The following is a 17,588-nucleotide window of genomic DNA, read 5'->3' on the forward strand; positions in this document are numbered from 1 at the left end:
AGGATCTCCTGCAGTAACGTGAGCAGGATTAGTATTCAGAACAAAGGAAGGGTATAAATGGCCCTGAAAAGACACAATAAAGGATAACCATGCCTGAGGGATCAATGTCCTGGGGAAAGGGTACATTGGAATTCATTCTTTTTAGAAAACAGGTTATTGAGAGGTGAGGTTTCCCAAATTAACAAAGGGAGTTGACAAATTCAGTTGAAGCAAAAGCTGCTGTAAATCAAACAAAATTTAAATGGAAGAAGGATAATTTGGTAACTTTATCACTCAAATGATAATCAGGTTATGGGACAAATTACCACAGTTGGACATTGAGACAAAGGCTATTGTAAATGGGTAAAGAAAGTGGTGGATTTGTTTCTGGAGAAAGAAGACTGAGGATTACTGTGGGTAGGTGGAGTTGAGGGATATGATGGGTGCTTAGAACTAAGGATTTTTGGTTAGAAGGTGAGTAGATGGTGTTGAGGGATATAGTGAAAAGGTGAGTGCTTGGTTCTGATGGATATGGTAAGGAGGTAGGGTCAAAGGATATCATATTGAGGGTTAGTGCAGCAATTCAGCTCTTTTGTCCATGTTTGGATTGAGGCTGCAACAAGGACTGGAACCAAGTGGCCCTGGTGGAACCCAAACTGAGCATCAGTGAGCAAGTTATTGCTGAGTAAGTGCTGCCGGACAGCACTTTCCATGATACTTTCCATCACTTCGCTGATGATTGAGAGTAGACTAAGGTGTGGTTATTGGCTGGAGTGAATGTTATCTGACAAGTTTCCCTTCACTCACCATGTTTGACCTCAGGCATGCAACAGTTCACCTATCCAGAAGGATGAATAAACATCTGAGTAGGTTAAATTATATTTGTGGGGAATAACATTCCCAAGATTAGTCAGTATTTTACACTTCACTGTATTGTTCAATGTCAGCTCCACAGCCAGTTCAGCCACTGGTTGTTTAAGAGTGTGGAAGCAGCCCTTACCTACACAGCCCTTACCTACACAGCCCTGTCTGTCAGCCGTGCCCTGGTATCCTGAGTCACAGGCACACTGGTAGGTCCCAATCATGTTCACACAGCGCCCGTTCTTGCACAGGTTGTCACTCAGTGAGCACTCGTTGATATCTGCATTGGGGAAGAAAAGTGCAAGTGTTAAGAGTCACAGCGAATTGAGCAGAGAAAACAAACACCATACAGCAGGTCCAACGCAAAACATTCCAGATTACTTTTGAAGTCTTCAGGATCAATGATTTTGTTTACAAAATTATGAGGGGTATAGACAGAGTAAATGCGAGTAGGCTCTTTCCACTTAGGTTAGGAGAGATAAACACGAGAGGACATGGTTTTAGGGTGAAAGGGGAAAGGTTTGGGGGAACATTAGGGGGAACTTCTTCACTCAGAGAATGGTGAGTGTGGAACGAGCTACCATCTGACGTGGTAAATGCATGGTAAATGAAGAATAAATTGGATATATACATGGATGGGAGAGGTCTGGAGGGTTATGGACTAGGTGCAGGACAATGGGACTAGCGGAATAATATTTTGGCACAGACTAGAAGGGCCGAATGGCCTGTTTTCTGTGCTGTAGTGTTCTATGGTTCTATGGTAGCAGGAGGGGAAAGAATGCACCAGTACACTGAATTTGGGGGCACAGCCTTCACCGGAGAGTTACCAACCCTCCAGGTTTGGCCTTTACCTTTCCAGGAATTAAAGATTAAGCTCTGAGATGCCACAGTGAGCAAAACGCGGGAGAAATATCACATGGGCATTAAAAAGAATTGTTTGTTGCTTTCATTTTCTTTGAGCACTTTAATTTATTCATTGTAAAATTATTGGAGATGGAAAAGTGGCTGTTTGGCTGACAGTCAAGAATGAGCCAGTCAAATAATAAAGAATCTGTTCATGTTCCACTTGGTGTGGAAAGGTAGAACGTCTTCAAGATGGACAACCAATGGTGGGAGTGTGGGGGCGGGTGGTTGGAAGCAAGAGGTCACGTGATGAAACCTCAAGGAAAACATCCAACCAGATTGGCAACTCTTGAGTTCTTCAGACCCTGGAGATAATATTTGTTTGAAGGAAGCTGAACCTTGCTTCCACTGGTGTAATATTCTATAAATGGCTCCACAGATTCATTATGGTAAAAATGTAGCATCTGTTAAGAGTGTTTTATAATGGATTTGTAAAACTGCTTACCCACACAGCCATCTCCCTCAGAGGTCAACTCATGACCTGGTGGGCAGATACACTCATAGCTGCCGTCTGTGTTAACACAGGTTCCTCCCCGACACAGTAAGGGGTCCCTCTCACATTCATCGATATCTGTACAGAGAAATGGTTCAGTGTAGTGAACAGAAACCTCACTTCAATTCATCCTAACAACAGCATCTGGGCCAAGCACCAATTTAATGTAGCTTTATTTTTTGGGCTAAAATCAGCAGCAGCGAGTATGCAGGACTCAGTGTAGGACTGAAGGTGATCTAACTGTTCCTTAATCTGTACAAACATATTTACACAGAGACATATTATTTCATTAATACAAATAACACAATACTGTGACAAAATGTTGAAGATTGAAAAAGATCCCAAATGCTGAGGCAGAGAGTCATTTAGAGCTGTCTTTGAGTAAGAGGCTGTGCACAGGGCTGGTATGAGTGGAAAGGTCTGTATTAGTGGCAGGGCTCGAAATGGTGAGGGTGTGTAAGAGGGAGGGCCCATACAAGTGAGCATATGAGCAGGAGAGTTCCAGCAGAGACTCTTTAAGTGACTGCCACAAGTTCTGTGCAGCTTCGTTTAACAGAAATTGCAACTTATTCAGGACTGCAGGACTCATTCTGCATTGTGGTGCCCATGGAACGGTGACCGACCTGTAACGTGGTGTGAGGTCTTTAGAGCAATGAGAGACTCTCTCTGATGCTAATGGTACATCTCTTTCACACCTCTAATTATGACTCAGGCAATATAAATTCTGGAATGTTCTTCAAATCTCTACTGTGTGGGATTTATTAAGTGTTCTGCAGCTGCTCCCAGCTCCAGTGAGTAAAGGATTGTTTGGCACTGATCAGCCCTTGCTAGCAGCTTTCCTCACAGCAACATGTGGAAACCATTAAAACAGGCCACCACGAAGGGTGGCTGAGGCCATTCAAAGGAGGAGAGCTGGGCTTACTCTGTACTTCCAGTTCTGGCAGTATCTATGTAGGTACAAGTCCAGATTGTGTGAATATAAAAAGGACCCAAAGGGAGGGTGGCATTCCCAGCTTCGACCATGCCATGGTGCCATGCCAAACCCATTACTGCATAGCTCATGTCCCATGGTCTTCAAGATATTCAAACCATTGGACCAGAGGAATCTCATTTTTTTATATATGTATATTGCCTGAACATCTTTGTGAAAAGTGGGAGATATTGGGGTTGGGGAGGGGAGGAGGTATTATTGGGAGCACTAAGGCTAATGGTAGCCATTGAGAGTAATTGCAGGCAGTATAGATCAGTGAAAGATATTGGGGTCAAGGACAGGCTATGTAGGCTATTGAGGATAGTGGGAGGCAATCATGGCCAAAGTCAGGGGGTCCTCTGGACCCATGAGAAGATGAAGACACAGTATAGCTCTAAAAGAGTGAGATGAACAATGAGTGACAATCCTCAGAGGATTATACCAGAGGAGTAGGTTACAAACCTGCAGAGGCTGTTACTGTATATAAGGTGTTGGTTAGACCTCAGTTCGTGTACTGTGTGCACTTCTGGACACCTAATTACAGAAAATATATTACTGCCCTTGTGTAGGGTCATAGAGACACAATAGGTTGGAGTGTCAGCAATTTAAAGAAGAGAATTTAAGATAGAATAAAGTTAGGGTTTAAGGGTAAGAAGTAAAGTTAGGAAGAGCCTTTTCAGCCTAAGGGTAATTGAGTTGTGGTATAAGTTATCAGGGAAAGACATTGATGTGAACAGTGTTTCTGCAGAGAGAAGGAATTGAGGTAAATGGTGAGGAGGTAGCTAGGTGAAGATGATCCATTAGAAACTGATGGACTTGTTAGGCTGATGGGTTTTCCTTATTTTTCATATTCTCCAGTTCTGATGTATGTAAAGCACAGTGTTTCACTCAGTTCATTCTGCCTCCACTGTAACCTTCAGTCTGAATTACTGCTGTGATTCGCTTTCACTTACTATTGGAATGCCGGTCATGGACAGTCAGCAGTAATTAGCCAGTAATTGTCACTTACCCATACAGTTCTTCATCATCATGAAACCACTTTCATACCCATCAAAGCATTCACATTCAAAGCTGCCCGGTGTGTTCACACAGGTGCCGTGCCCACACAGGTCTGGTGAAATACGGCATTCATTGATATCTACAAACAAAGGACAGGAGAATCAGTCAGGAAGTGTGAGAGCGAGTGGGAAGGTGAAAGAGAAGACAAAGAAGAGACAGAGATAAACAGAAAAAGAACATGAGACAAAGAGGAGACAGATGAACAGAATTAGACAGAAAGCAAGAAAGAGAGAAGGTTAGACAGAGTCAGAGAGAAAGACAAAGAGAAAAGGAATGAGACAGAGTGAGATACAAGTGGAAAAGACAGGTAAACAGAAGATAGAAAGAGTTGAGAGAACGTTATCTATATCTGTCTCAAATAATGTATTATAATTAACCTGTCTGTTCTAGTGATGTCCTACCTGTACAATTCCTCTCTTCCATGTTTAGGGCAAAGCCACTCTCACAGCGACATTTAAAGCTGCCAATCGTGTTCCGGCAAGTTCCATATGTGCACAGACTGGAGAATACCTTACATTCATTGATATCTGAAAGAGAGTAAGACATTTAGTGCAGTCATCAAGGACATTGTGAAAATCACAGGTGGGAAATTTTCAGTCTAAAGCCATACAATCCAGAAAAGACATTTATAACAAAAGGTGGAGAATTATCTATACAGATACCAACCTGCAGCCGTACATAGACAGCGGGAGACTGAATGTATTTAAACCTGCGTCAATACCCAGGAGGTCAGGAAGGGAGAAACTGTCCATGCTTAACCTATGCCCATAATGGGGACCGATTGTGAATAACCGGCGTCCATAACTGGGGCAGCTGGGCTGATTGTAATTAACCTGCATTCACTGCCCTGGTCACTATAGGAAACAGCAAGTTGGGCCAATCACCTGTCATAAATCATCTGAGTGAGATGGTTTCACTCCAAGAAGGGAGTGGAATGGCTGCAGTCTATAAGCAGCTGGTGTGAAGCTCCACCCCATAAAGGTAAACTTACAATTGAGACCAACGCTGCCATGCCAATATTTACAGTCATTCTGAGTTTCTGAATCATTAATTTGTGGGTGGAAAGTTAATTCCAAATTCTACATGGTCAGGATTTTACAGCCCTGCCACGGCGTGTCTCCCCCCCGCTGGATGCAGTGAGCCATTTAAATTTCCATTCAGTTCAGCAGGACCGTAATATTCTGTCGGGCAGGAGGGGCCGTAAAATCCTAGCCCATGTATGGAATACGGTTATCTATGATTTCATTATGACACCCACTCAGTGAAAATGTGGCTCCTGCTGCATCTGTGTCCTGTTGTGCTATGTAAATGTGGCATTTACCTGCACAAATCTTCTGGTCTACGACCCTCTTTTTTTCTACTGGGTGCAAACGTCACTGTCCAGTTTTCACTTGTTAGAGAGCCGGAGAAAGCAGGAGAACACAATGGAAATGGGAATATCCCAGTATCCTAAGCATTAGTGAAAGGGCTCTATAATTAATCAATGCTTTAAAAACAATGATCCATTTAACACCATAACATCTGTGAAATGTGTTGGTTTAATGTGGATCAATGGCACCAGACAGAGCATTATATCTGGAACAGTGTGTGTCAGGAGCCTGTCAACTAATTGAGAGAGATATTAAATACTGAGGACAGAGAACAGCTATGGAACTGAAAAAACCATAAACAGTCCATGTGATCCAGGGGACAGGACATTCAGCTCACGAACAATGATAAACACTTGATTTATGGGATCAAGCATCCATAGAGTTTGTCATTTTAATTTAGTAAATGTAAATTGCTCATGACAGTTCCCACAGTTAGTGGTTCACTTTTACATCCATGTTGTAGTCTGGAGCTATGGACAGTGATGATAGAGGCTCCATGCAACTTTCTTTCCATCACATTGCTGAGCACTCTTACCACCAGCCATTGGCATGTGTTGGAAGGATTTGCAGGTTGTTAATCATCTTCTTTGGCCATGTTATGACTTGCACACAAGTCCTGGGGTAGGACTCGAGCCTGGAACATCTAACTCAAAGGCAGGAATGCTCCCCACTGCTTCACAAAACCTCCTCCCACAGTTGGTAGATGAATATAATTTATTTTCTTATACAAGATGGGTACAGGTTTGGGAGAGAGAACTCTAAAACTTGTTTCACAGCACTACCTGTTGGCCAGAGCCAGAAACCTGTTGGCCAGAGCCAGAAACTACACTGTTACAGGTAACTGTTTACATAGGCAATTTCACTGCTGTATGTTGACATAAAAGCTTAATCAAAAATCAAGGCAGCAGGGAGTTGGTATTGAGAAGAATGCCAATACATGCAATATATAGATTGAAATAGTTCTCATTGAACCATTACCTTTGTAGAATGGTCTGCCTGTCGAAACATCACCCCTGTTGGCAAATCCTGGTCCCCTAGGGCAAATGGTTTCATATTCCCGTGTGCCAGGCTGTGGGCATTCCTCACAGTCCGCACCCCAGGCATGGCCAATCGAACAACAGCAAGCGTCAATACGGAACCGGCCCGGCATAGGCTCTGTGCACTCGTCCTCCTCCCATTTCAGGTAGCAGTGTTCCAGACGAACATCTAAAGAAGATAGACAGCATGAGGTTAGTCTTAAAGAACTACACAAGAATGGCCCATCATAGGGTAACTACACTAACAGCAACCAAATATTACTTTCATATAAACAACACCACATTTAGCTCAGACTAAGTTAAACTACAGACAGAAAAGGTACAGAAGGTGCTGGAAATAAGCAGTAGACACATCAGCAATGAAAAAGGAGCTGACTGCTCATCAGGCTCTGTTGAACTGTTTGATTATTGATGAAATTGAACAATTTCCAGGTGAATTTTTCAGCAGATACAAAGCTTTGATCAAAAAATTAGATATTCGTTATTGTGTTAATTTCTTTTTGCTTTTCTTCGGTGGGGTGGTTGCATTAAACATTTTCTCCCCCTCCTTGATCCCTCAGTGATCAGTACTCACCCACACAGGTTTTCCCAGTCCCATCCAGAGTCAGTCCTTCAGGGCAGTCACACTTGAATGAACCTTGCGTGTTCACACAGCGTCCGTTTGTACAAACACCAGGGAATACATCACACTCATTCACGTCTGGTGGGAAGAGGAACATCACAAATTAGTCATTTCACTATTCATAAAATAGGCAAACTAGGGCAATGTTATAGGTGTTTTTACAGGAAGTTAGAGTGCCAATATGCAGAAATAAAAGGACTGAGAGAATTTGAATATCAGATCTCAAGTTTGATGAATAATGAGTTCGATAACAATATCTGATGCCTGCACTTAAATCAGAAAAATTGGATGTATTGCAACATTGGCTTGCTAGAAGTGCAATAGGCTACGCAGAATAAATATGGAATCATATTAGATACAATTTAGGGCTGTAACTTGTTTCAGTAAGGGTTTGGAACAATCGCGGATTAGTCCTGGTGCATATGTTAAAAAGCTATAATCTTGTTTTTTTGGTAGCTAAAATATCTTTGGTCACCTTTGAAGGGAGGTATAATGGGTGGCTGATCTGATGTCACCTATATTAACACCAAATGACTCCCTCATGCGAAAAATTTCTTGACATCTGCCCTAAATATTCCATTAATGTGTTTGAACCTTTGTCCCCAAGTTCTACCGCCACCGTTTGACTTCACATCTTAAACGCCTCCTGAACTAAATGGCATTAATAATGATTTTAGCTTCATAATAAAGGCAGTACAATCCCCTCCCTTGTAGGCTAGTATCAGCTAATGTGTGTAAGTGTGTGGAATCTGCACACACTATGGAGTAGATCACGGAGGTAATGGAAATAAGAATGGTGATTCACTATCACCTGCTTATACTATAGCACAAATCTACCAGCTGTGTGTTTATGTCATTATTTGAATCAATTCTGGGTGATTTAACCCTTGTTACAGTTGGAATAATGGAACAGATCTGAGCTGACCTTCGCAGGTAACACCCTTCACCCTGGCATAGCCTCTGGGACAGGTTGGATCTGCAAAAGAAACAAAGAGTTTTTCATAAATCCAGCTCTTGGCAGTTGATCTTCACTGCATATGACAGACTGCAAAATGGCAAATGTTCAAATGCACAGGCCTCATCTTTACAAGACCCTCTTTCTGATGCTGTTAGAGCTATTATAAATTAATTCTGCCTGGGTGAAAATGCAGATTTAGTCGATTTGAACACCTGAATAATAATTTATTAAATTTGCATTCCTGGCACCAACATCTTCTGCTGAAATGCACACTGGAAATGTGTGCGCTCACATCCCATCATTTTATATCCATTAAGCCTAGCAGTTCCTATATTATGTAGGCCACTAGGATCAAAGTTGTTGGAGCTAAGGAAATTGCTTCTCGTGATATCAAGTTTCAAGAGAATAGGATGATAGATAAAGGTGGAGGGGTAGCACTGTTAATCAAGGGTGGCATTTGTACAATAGTTAGCGATAACCTTGGTTCAAGAGATCAGGATGTAGAATCAGTTTGGGTGGAGATGAGGAATAGTGGGGGAAAGAAGTCAATAGTGGTCTACAGGCCCCCTAACATTAACCACAATGTAGGACAAAGCATGCTAGAAGAAATATTGGGTTCTTGTGATAAAGGGACAGTAATAATCATGGGTGACTTTAATCTACATATAAACTGGAGAAATCAGATTGGCAGTAGTAGTCTGGATAAGGAGTTCATGGAATGCTTTTGAGATAGTTTCTTAGAGCAGCTCATTCTGGAACCAACCAGAGAGCAGGTTATATTAGACTTGATATTGTGTAATGTGACAGGATTAATTAATGACTTCAGGGTAAAGGCCCCTTCCCCTAGGTAGCAGTGACCACAATATAATTGAATTTTACATCCATTTTGAAAGAGAGAAAAGTGGGTCTAAGACTAGTATTTTAAACTTAAATAAGGGCAACTATGTGGGTATGGAAGCTGAGCTAGTTCAAGTGAACAGGGATAATAGGCTAGATCAATGGAGAAGCAGTAGCAGACATTTAAGGGGATATTTCAGAATGCACAGAATAAGTATATCCTTACTATAAAGAAAAATTCTAAAGGGAGGACCCACTATCTGTGGTTAACTAAAGACGTTAGGAAAAGGATCAAACTTATGGAAAAAGCATTTAACTGCGCAAAGATAAGTGGCAGGTCAGATGATTGGTCAGAAGATAAAAAACGGCAGAGCTTAACTAAAAGGTTAATCAGGAGAAAGAAATTAGAGTATGAGAGGAAGCTAGCTAGAAACAGGTATTTAAACAGGAAAAGAGTGGGTAAGGTGAGTGTTGGCCCTCTAGCGAGTGAGAATGAGGAGTTGACAGCAGATAATAAGGAAATGGTGAATGAAATGAACAAATGTTTTGCTTCTGTCATCACTATCGAGGATACAAAATCATTCCAGTAATAGCTATAAATCAGGAGGTGGAGGGAAGAGAGGAACTTGGCGAAATTACAATCACTAGGGAAGCGGTACTGAGCAAACTGATGGAGCTGGGGGCTGACAAGTCTCCGGGTCCAGATGGACTTCATCCTAGGGTCTTAAAAGGTGTGGCTAATGAGGTAGATGATGTGTTGGTGTTAATTTTCCAAAATTCCCTAGATTCTGGAAAGGTTCCATCAGACTGAAAAGTAGAAAATATAGCCCTTCTACTCTAGAAGGAAGGGAGGCAGAAAATAGGAAACTATAGGCCAGTTAGCCTGTCTTGGGGAAGGTGTTAGAGTCGATCATTAAAGAGGTTATAACCGGACACTTCGAAAAACACAAGGTAATCGGGAAGAGTCAGCATGGTTTTGTGAAAGGGAAATCATGTTTAACCAATTTATTACAGTTCTTTGAAGGAGTAATATGTGCTGTCGATAAAGGGGACCTTGTAGACGTACTGTACTTGGATTTCCAGTACGCATTTGATAAGGTGTCACATCAAAAGTTATGGCGGAAAACAAAAGCTCATGGTGTAAGGGGTATCATATTAGCCTGGATAGAGGATTGGCTGGCTGGCAGAAAGAAGAGAGTATGCACAAATGGGTCTTTGTCTGCTTGGCAGAATGTGACAAGTGGGGTCCCACAGGGGTCTGTGTTGGAGCCTCAACTTTTTACAATTTACATCAATGACTTAGATGAGAGGAACGAAGGCATGGTAGCTAAATTTGCACACAACACAGATAGGTAGGAAAGTATGTTGTACAGAAGACATAAGGAGTTTGCAGGTGGATATAGATAGATTGAGTGAGTGGGCAAAAATCTGGCAGATGGAGTATAATGTGGGAAAATGTGAAGTTGTTCACTTTGGCAGGAAGAATAAAAAGGCAAAGTATTACTTAAATGGGGAACTACTGCAGAATTTGGAGGTGCAGAGGGATCTAAGTGTTCTCGTGAACAAAAACAGAAACAGAAATACCTGGAAAAACTCAGCAGGTCTGGCAGCATCGGCGGAGAAGAGCACAGTTAACGTTTCGAGTCCTCATGACCCTTCAACAGATCTAAGTAAAAATAGGAAAGGGGTGAAATATTTCTATTTTTACTTAGTTCTGTTGAAGGGTCATGAGGACTCGAAACATCAACTGTGCTCTTCTCCGCCGATGCTGCCAGACCTGCTGAGTTTTTCCAGGTATTTCTGTTTTTGTTTTGGATTTCCAGCATCCGCAGTTCTTTGCTTTTATCTAAGTGTTCTTGTGCATCAGTCACAGAAAGTTAGCATGCCAGTACAGCAGGAAATCAAGAAGCCTAATGGAATGCTTTATTACGAGAGAAATTGAACATAAAAGTAAGGACATTATGCTTCAGTTATACAGGGCATTGGTGAGACCGCATCTAGAACACTGTATGCAGTTTTAGGGGACCATTTTCTCCCTGTTGGGGGGGTTGGCTGAGAGCGGGTGTGGGCGTGTGCGCAGCCAATCGCCACCTGCAATCGGCTGCGCACCGCCATTTTACATGACGGGCCAATTAACACCCGCCCAGTGGAAGCGCTGAGCGCGCCTCAGGGAGATCAGTTTGAGTTTCAAAAATTTTAATAAAGAAAAAAAACTTAGGACATGTCTCCTCATGTGAAAGTGTCACATGAGCTGGGACATGTCTATGAATTTCAACAAAAATCTTTTTTTTCCACTTATAAACCATTCAAGATACCTCATCCCACCTGTGGGTGAGGTTTCATGAAAAATGCGAAGGCCGCCTGGGCTCTTCGCCTGCCCGCCAACCTTAAGGTTGGACGGGCAGCTATGTAAGTGATTTAATTAGTTTTTGAATGGCCTTAATGGCCTTTGACAGTTCGGCAGGCAAGCAGCTGACTCCAGTGCGCACCTGCCGAACTGAAAATCGGAATGACGGCGGTGATATTGGGATGCACGCCTGATGTCACCGCGCATCATTTTACGTGTCGGTGAGCGGGCCCTGCCCCCGCTTGTCGAGCCGAAGATTCTGGCCCTGGTCTCCTAATTTAAGGAAGGATGTGAATGCATTGGAGGTGGTTCAGAGGAGGTTTACAAGATTAATATCTGGAATGAGCCTTATGAGGATAGGTTGGACAGGCTGGCCTTGTTTCCACTGGAGTTTAGCAGAATGAGGGGTGAATTGATTAAAGTATATAAGATCCTGAACGGTCTTGACAAGGTGGACATGGAAAGGATGTTTCCTCTTGTGGGTGAGTCCAGAACTAGGGGACACTGTTTTAAAATTAGCGGCCAGCCTTATAGGACAGAGGTGAGGAGAAATCTTTTCTCTCAGAGGGTTGTGCGACTTTGGAACTCTGCCTCAGAAGGCAGTGGAAGCAGGGTCACTAAATATTTTTAAGGCAGAAGTAGGTAGATTCTTGTTAGGCAAGGGAATTAAAGGTTATCGGGGATTGATGGGAATGTGGAACTTGAAACACAAACAGATCAGCCACGATCTTAATGAGTGACGGAGCAGGCTCAAGGGGCCGAATGGCCTACTTCTGCCCCTATTTCATACGTTTTTTATGTTCCCTTGTTTGACAGCACTTGACTGTTGCCTTGAGTCTCTCTCAAATTCTGCTGCCTCCCTTGTCCATCTGCTCAAACTAGGCAGCAGTGAACAAACATTTATCATATGGCTGCCCACTGGCACTTCAAACATACAGGGCCAATGTTTCCCCTGCATCCCTTTGCTCTAATAAAGAGAAAACCACGCTCAGCCGTCATGTCTCTAGACACCTTCCTGTTAGTCAGTTACAAACTGATCCAAGTGCCTAAATCCTGCTTACGCAACAAATATGGAGTAAGTGTGTAATTTAGCACTCAGCCCTTTTCTTAATAGTTTCAAATAAAATGAATTGGGGAGAAACAAGCACTCAGCAGCTGAATTATAAAACAGACGACCCGCCAGATTTTGCTTGCTGTGTGTACTGTTTAATGTCAATGCCGTGCAACAGTCTCAGCTTTGTGAAAGCAACAGCACCCGCGCCCGACCCACTAAACCCCTAGGACAAGGTGAGTACCCAGCTCGCAGTGTTCGCAAGGACTTCCCCAGGCAGCTCCCAGGGTGGCACAGCACTCGGACTTCAGTGTCGCTCCATTGATGTTCACCTCGCAGCGCCCATCCTGAATGTTCAGCCAGCACGTTCCCTTCATACTGTCTGTTGGAAAAGAAGCAGAGAACAGGATTTGTCACACTTCCCACCAGGTCATCAACACCCCCATCCCCCGCCAACCCCCCTCACCCTGCAGACACCAGTGAAGCCACTGACCCCGGGCCAGGCTCACAGTGAGTGCCGGCCCCTGATAAAGCGTGGAAAGGAAAAGATACCACAGAGAGCGGAGCGGTTTGAGAAACTCATAAAAAGGCATCACCCTCCAGGACCAAACTAACTGATGTGCCTCAAGTGGCCCTATTGCATTAACAAACCTGACCTTTCCCATGGTGGGCTCTGTGACTCAGTCACAACCTGTTACCTCAGTGACAGCCTTCAGCCTCAGTATCTTAAACCACTCATGGAAAAGCATGTCATGTGCAGCCAAATAGTTGTTAGAAATCAAACCGTAGCCAATAAAAAAGGATTTTTAATTAAGCTGATTCTATTACGTTTTTAAAAATCCCATAACCCGTGCCAGTAAACTCAGCAACCTCACTGTCGCTATTCTGCCCATTTGCTGTAACAGGTTGCTTCCCGGTTGCTAGTTGAAGGCTGGATTCTCTGCTCTTTTCACTCTGCCTCAAAGTTTAAATGCAGGAATATAGCAATAGGAATAATGAAGACATTGAGTATAAACAAAGGAGACATCCTAAACCTCACAGGACTCTCAGTGTTCAGAAGAGACCGTGGTATTAGAAATTAGAACACAGACAAAATGGAAGCTTCATTCCAAATTTACCTTTGTTAAAATAACTACCCTGGGGCTCCTTGATGGCACAGTGAGCTTGTCCAGACTCATTCTCCAAATTGTTCTGAGTTCACTAGAGCTAAAATTGCTGCAGGCATTTCTTGGCGGGGGTGGGGGGAGGGCGGTGGGCGGGGTGGTGGTTGTTTAAAAAAAATCAGCTTTTGTAAAGTGTGCGCATGGTCCCCAGATAAAGAGAGGATCAGGCTGTCATGCTTTCCACAGTCTGAGCTCCCACACTGGGCTAGGTATAGGGAGGCACCTGAGCCCCATGGAACCGATAACTTACTGAATGTCAGGAGAAAACTGGGCCAAAAGAATGGACAATGTTGGAAGCTCAGTGCCGGTTAGTTCTATGCTAGCACCCAGTGCCACAGGGCAGGACCAGGCACTGATTGCAGTCAAGCTCTGCCGAGCGGCCAGGCTGATCCATGTTGGCTGAAAGATTGAGAATTGTTGGACAGGATCATGCCTGGGCACGCTCTGCTATCTTATAGCAGCAAGCTATATGGGGTACAGTCTGAGAGTCAGTCAGTCTATTTGCAACCTAGGTGTCACATTTGACTCCAAGATGAGCTTTCAACTTCATATTCGCACCACCACTAAAGCCACCAATTTCCACCTCAGTAATATCATCTGAATTTGCCCCACCTCAACTCATCTGCTGCTGAAGCCCTCAGGCATACCTAGACTCGACTATTCCAGCGCACTCCTAGCTGGTCTCCCACGTTCTACCCTCTGTTAACTTGAGGTCATCCAAAACACTGCTGCTCATTTCTTAACTGACACCAAGTCCCGTTCCACTATCACCCCTGTGCTCTTTACCTACATTGGCTCCCAGTCAAGTAACGCTTTGATTTTAAAATTTTCATCCTTTCTTTGAAATCTCTCCATGGCCTAGCCCCTCCCTCTCTCTGTAATCTTCTCCAGCCCCAAACCCTCCGAGATATCTGCAACTCCTCTAATTCTGGCCTCTTATGCATCCCAGATTTTAATCACTCCACCACTGGTGGCTGTGCCTTCAGTTGGTCTCAGCCCCAAGCTCGTGAATATCCTCCCTACACCTCTCCGCCTCTCTACTTCACTTTCCTCCTTTAAGACATCCCTTAAAACTATCTCCTCTGACCAATTTTGTTCATCTGACCTATCATCTCCTTATGTGGGTTGGTGCCATATTTTGTTTCATAATAAAGTGCCTTGGGACATTTTATTACATTAAAGATGCTATATAAATATGTTGTTGATACTGGTAGCTGCCTGGAATGGGCCAGAGGCATCAGCTCCGACAGATTAAGGGATAAAATGACAGGGATGAACACCAAATTAATCCATGAATGAAACAGGGCTCAGTCTACAACACCGCTTTGCAGCTCAAGCAAATAGTTTGGCGAGTGCTAACAGAGAAGTGGCCTAGGCTACGCACTGATCTCAAGGCTGCCTCGTCCCTTGTGGAACATGGCACTAGGTTAAGAGATTGCTTGGACTGTCGTGCCTGGTACCACATGACTTACCAATGCAGATGGTTCTGGTTGGATCCAATTTGCTGCCAAGTGAACATTCGCAGATGAATGAGCCTGCCATATTTCGGCAGTAACCATTCACACATGGGCTGGATTCACACTCATTCACATCTGGAAATACAAAGACAGGGTTACTTACACTCGTTCACATCTGAAGATACAGATGCTGGGTTATTACAGACAGGGCCAAAGGCAAAAGTAGATAGATTACTGTTTGGTAAGGAAATCAAAGGTTATCACGGGTAGATAGGAATGTGGAATTCAAAACACAAACAGGTCAGCCATGATCTCACTGGAGCGGGTGAAATTGCCTATTTCTGCTCCTATTTCATATGTTTGTAGGATTTTTAAAAATTCATTTACAGGATGTGGGCATCGCTGGCTAGGCCAGCAATTGTTGCCCATCCCTAATTTCCCTTGAGAAGGTGGTGGTGAGCTGCCTTCTTGAACTGCTGCAGTCATGCATCTACTGCATTTACCATTAGTGTGCCACCATTGACCAATAATGACAATACAGTGTTCTTTGCTCAGTTCAGCCCATAGAAAGAACTTGCAGCTTGATGAAGCTGTATTGTTGCATCTCGCCTGGAAATAGGCAGGGGGAAGGGTACTAGTCTTTGAGAAGCAGTAGCTGCCATGCCCTTTGGATAGCTGGGCAAATGGTTAGTTTTTGGGGCATGGATGCTTCAGTGAGGACCTTTGGGACTTGTAAAAAGAATCTCTATTTTTCAATCTGCCCTCACTTGGATGTTCTTCTCAGTGTAACCATGGTGATAAATCCATGTTCTCTGTTGTGGAATCAGAATTGCCGCCACATTAGCTAAAAAATGACATTCTGGTCAGGTAATGTGATGTCTAGATTCTCACCTTCACAGGTTTCAGTGTCAGGTTTGAAGATGTAACCTGTGGGACAGGTGCATGTGTAGCTGCCCGGTGTGTTACGACACAGTCCGTTGTCACACAGCAGCATGTTGACAGAGCACTCATCGATGTCTGGGGAAAGAAGCATTTTTTTTTTGTAATACTGTAGATTATTTTGGAAAACACTGGAAACTATGCAAGCACACAGTACTCAAGCGATTATCTAATTGTCCTTAGTCTGCTTGAGGCAGGCGAATCTCAGAGAAGTACCAAGGTTCAGTATTTGCCCCAACCTTCCAGTACCCTCTCACAAACCCTCTGCTCACTCACCCTTCCCTCATTCACCTCACTCACTCCCTTTCTTCTCCATCCTTGCTCAGCCTGTCCACTCATTCACCCCTCCATGCCATTCATTCCCTTCCCCTTTCCTCCCACGCACTCTGGCCTGATGCGCAATTGCGCGACCGACAGTATGTGTGGCTCTGCCATATTGTGAGAGAGAAGCAGCTTGATCCAGAGCTAAGAAAGGTTATGAGGCAGCAGACAGGATGCAGGCGCCCTGCTGATGTTTATATTTTGATGGGGTGAGGGGGAGTTTACATGATAGCCCCAGAGGAGGGAGAAATAACTGAAATGAGTCAAACTTCTGTGTTTTTACACTGGATATTTTCCTAGATTTGGAGTTATAGAGTACTCTCATAAGCAGATGGCCTGGACTGTTCCCCCTTTCTGCCCAATAAAGGAGGGAACAATAGTGATATCCAGGAATCGCATTCTGTACACAATCTACTGGAATGTAACACAAGTCACCATGTGATTGTCCCCTCCGAGATAAGTGAACTGAAGATATTCTCTTTCCTAACTGAAACCCAGGTTTTGAATCAACATGTGGCTTTATTTACATCTGACAGGTCAATCAACAGTAAACAGTTACTATCCCTGCCTTGATTCATAAAATAATGGATATGCCCCTTGCTTTTGGAGAAGGTGATAATTATTAATATTGCTATAAAATTATTCACAGTGGATCAGCATTCTCCTTGCTGATCCATAGGAGTGATTTTCAATCATATTCTGTCTTCCAAGCCAGGGTAACGCAGTCCCACACTCACCAACACAATTCTTGCCACTGACGTCTGACTCGTAACCGATATTACAGATACAGCGGTAGCTGCCACGCAGGTTCTCACAATTCCCATTGGCACAGATATCAGGATCGAGAGCACACTCGTTAATATCTAGGAGCAAAACAAAATGCATTCTAACCAATGCTTTATTGGCCTCTCTCCTCATTTTCATGAGACATAATTAGGGAACACATTAACTGGACATCAGTGCCTGTTGTCCAGGTAACCGGTTTACAGTTACTCAGTAGGTCAAATTCCTTCCTTATTATAGGGAATTATAGCCTAATTCTGGAGCTTGGGTGTCATATTCCGACTATTGTTCAGTGAAACCACAAATCAGTGGAGTTCTGAAGATATACTATCCTGTTCTATTTACTAAAAAGTTGAATATTTTGGATCTTTTTTCAGCTTTGCAGACAGTTAATGAGGAAAGAGTTTATCACTTTCACATGAACCCGCAATATATAGA

General features: G+C 43.4%; 1 protein-coding gene across 2 annotated transcripts in view; it reads right to left on the bottom strand.

The window, feature by feature from the left end:
- Window positions 1-17,588, bottom strand: part of fbn3 (fibrillin 3) — a 225,098-nt gene that overhangs the window by 84,097 nt on the left and 123,413 nt on the right. For both annotated transcript variants that reach the window (XM_078555790.1, XM_078555789.1), the window contains 11 exons: window positions 17,105-17,230; window positions 15,999-16,124; window positions 15,123-15,242; window positions 12,732-12,869; window positions 8,220-8,270; window positions 7,247-7,372; window positions 6,614-6,841; window positions 4,667-4,792; window positions 4,216-4,344; window positions 2,189-2,314; window positions 995-1,120 (listed from right to left, as the gene is read on the bottom strand). In XM_078555790.1, coding sequence (XP_078411916.1) covers window positions 995-1,120; window positions 2,189-2,314; window positions 4,216-4,344; window positions 4,667-4,792; window positions 6,614-6,841; window positions 7,247-7,372; window positions 8,220-8,270; window positions 12,732-12,869; window positions 15,123-15,242; window positions 15,999-16,124; window positions 17,105-17,230 — 1,422 coding nt within the window. The remainder of the gene's footprint in view (window positions 1-994; window positions 1,121-2,188; window positions 2,315-4,215; window positions 4,345-4,666; window positions 4,793-6,613; window positions 6,842-7,246; window positions 7,373-8,219; window positions 8,271-12,731; window positions 12,870-15,122; window positions 15,243-15,998; window positions 16,125-17,104; window positions 17,231-17,588) is intronic.

This window comes from Cetorhinus maximus, chromosome 13 (assembly GCF_964194155.1).
Source record: "Cetorhinus maximus chromosome 13, sCetMax3.hap1.1, whole genome shotgun sequence".
NCBI lineage: Eukaryota > Metazoa > Chordata > Chondrichthyes > Lamniformes > Cetorhinidae > Cetorhinus > Cetorhinus maximus.